The sequence below is a fragment of the Sphaeroforma arctica genome (genome assembly GCF_001186125.1).
Source record: "Sphaeroforma arctica JP610 unplaced genomic scaffold supercont1.2917, whole genome shotgun sequence".
Taxonomy (NCBI): domain Eukaryota; class Ichthyosporea; order Ichthyophonida; genus Sphaeroforma; species Sphaeroforma arctica.
In genome coordinates, this window is record NW_014037641.1 from 1 (window position 1) to 1,378 (window position 1,378).

The 1,378-nt window shown below is 43.5% G+C and overlaps 1 protein-coding gene across 1 annotated transcript; it reads left to right on the forward strand.

Annotated features, from left to right (window-relative positions):
* Window positions 1–821: 821 nt before the first annotated feature.
* Window positions 822–1,039, forward strand: SARC_13120 (hypothetical protein; the record flags this gene model as incomplete). The annotated part of the gene is made up of 1 exon (XM_014292756.1): window positions 822–1,039. A coding segment is annotated over one exon (218 nt), but the record flags the coding sequence as incomplete, so codon positions are not given.
* Between the last annotated feature and the right edge of the window lie 339 nt (window positions 1,040–1,378).

The following is a 1,378-nucleotide window of genomic DNA, read 5'->3' on the forward strand; positions in this document are numbered from 1 at the left end:
ATATGCACAAGAATACAGATACTATACATGTATATATATATATATATATATATATATGTGTGTGTGTGTGTGTGGTGCGTTTGTAGATATACTCGTGTGTATAATTCGACTGTCTATCATTTTCTTTAGGCAGCTTTTTGTATGTGGATTGATGGCGGTGTGTATATGTAAAACAACGAATAATGTATCGAAATAGTCTGGTGCGGTAGAAGGACAAGTCATATGCGCGGTTAATTTAATTAATTTCTGAGGAAAATATATGTATGTATATATATTTTATCGGAGTAGAAGGCCGATATGTGCAAAGGCTTGTGTGAAGTATTTATTTGAAGTCAGCATTCGGCTCTGGGAAAACAAACAACACACCTGAAACATCATACATTGCAATACATGCATTGGCGTATGTATACATACATACATTACCAACCGCCCAGTCACATATCACCCACTACCTACAGAACCACAAGCATCTGTGCTATAGCCACCTACACATCCACACTCCACTGGTTCACATAAGCCCATCCATTTCATATCCCGTACTCAAGTCACCATACGCTCGCTTATACCTACCTACCGCATCCACCTACACATCCACACTGCACTGGTGCTCGTTAGCTCTATACCCTATCCCGTACTCAAGTCACCATACGCTCGCTTATACCTACCTACCGCAGCCCCCTACACATCCACACTCCACTGGTGCTCGTAATCTTATCCATACCATATCCCGTATTCAAATCACCATACACTCGCATATACCTACCTACCATAGCTGCGAATACCCACTCCTGCGCAAACTGCGGCGGCTGTTTGAGGAGGGTATGCTGGCCCCTACCGAAACCCTCTTGGCCGCAGTCAAGAGCCACATAGGCAATGTTACGTTCCAGGAGAGCTATAACCTCACGCGCCGCATAGTCAACATCTCTGTGTGCTCAGAGAATGAGCATGGAGACCCCCATCTGCTGAACTATCTGACCGCTCCCAATGTGGTGGTGTGGAGTGCTGTGGCTGCCTCCTCTGCCGCGCCCTTCCTGTTTGCGTATGTGTGTGTGTGTGATGATGTTGACGTAGCGATGGGTGTATATCGGTTTTATGTCTGTATGTATATGTATGCGAGTATAGTTGAAAACGTAGTATGTATTACTAGAGCACCAGCATGGATACATGCGTCTGCTGAAGTACCTGACTGCCCCCAATGTGGTGCTGTGCCTTTCCTATTTGGGTATGTGTTTATATCTGGGTATATCAAGAGATTAAGTGTATATGTCTATAGTAAATATGTATCTGCTATTTTATTCAAGTATTGTAATATTGTACTTGCATACTCAAAGTATCAGCGCGGATAGTCCCACCTGCTACACTGATTTTCCTTATTACT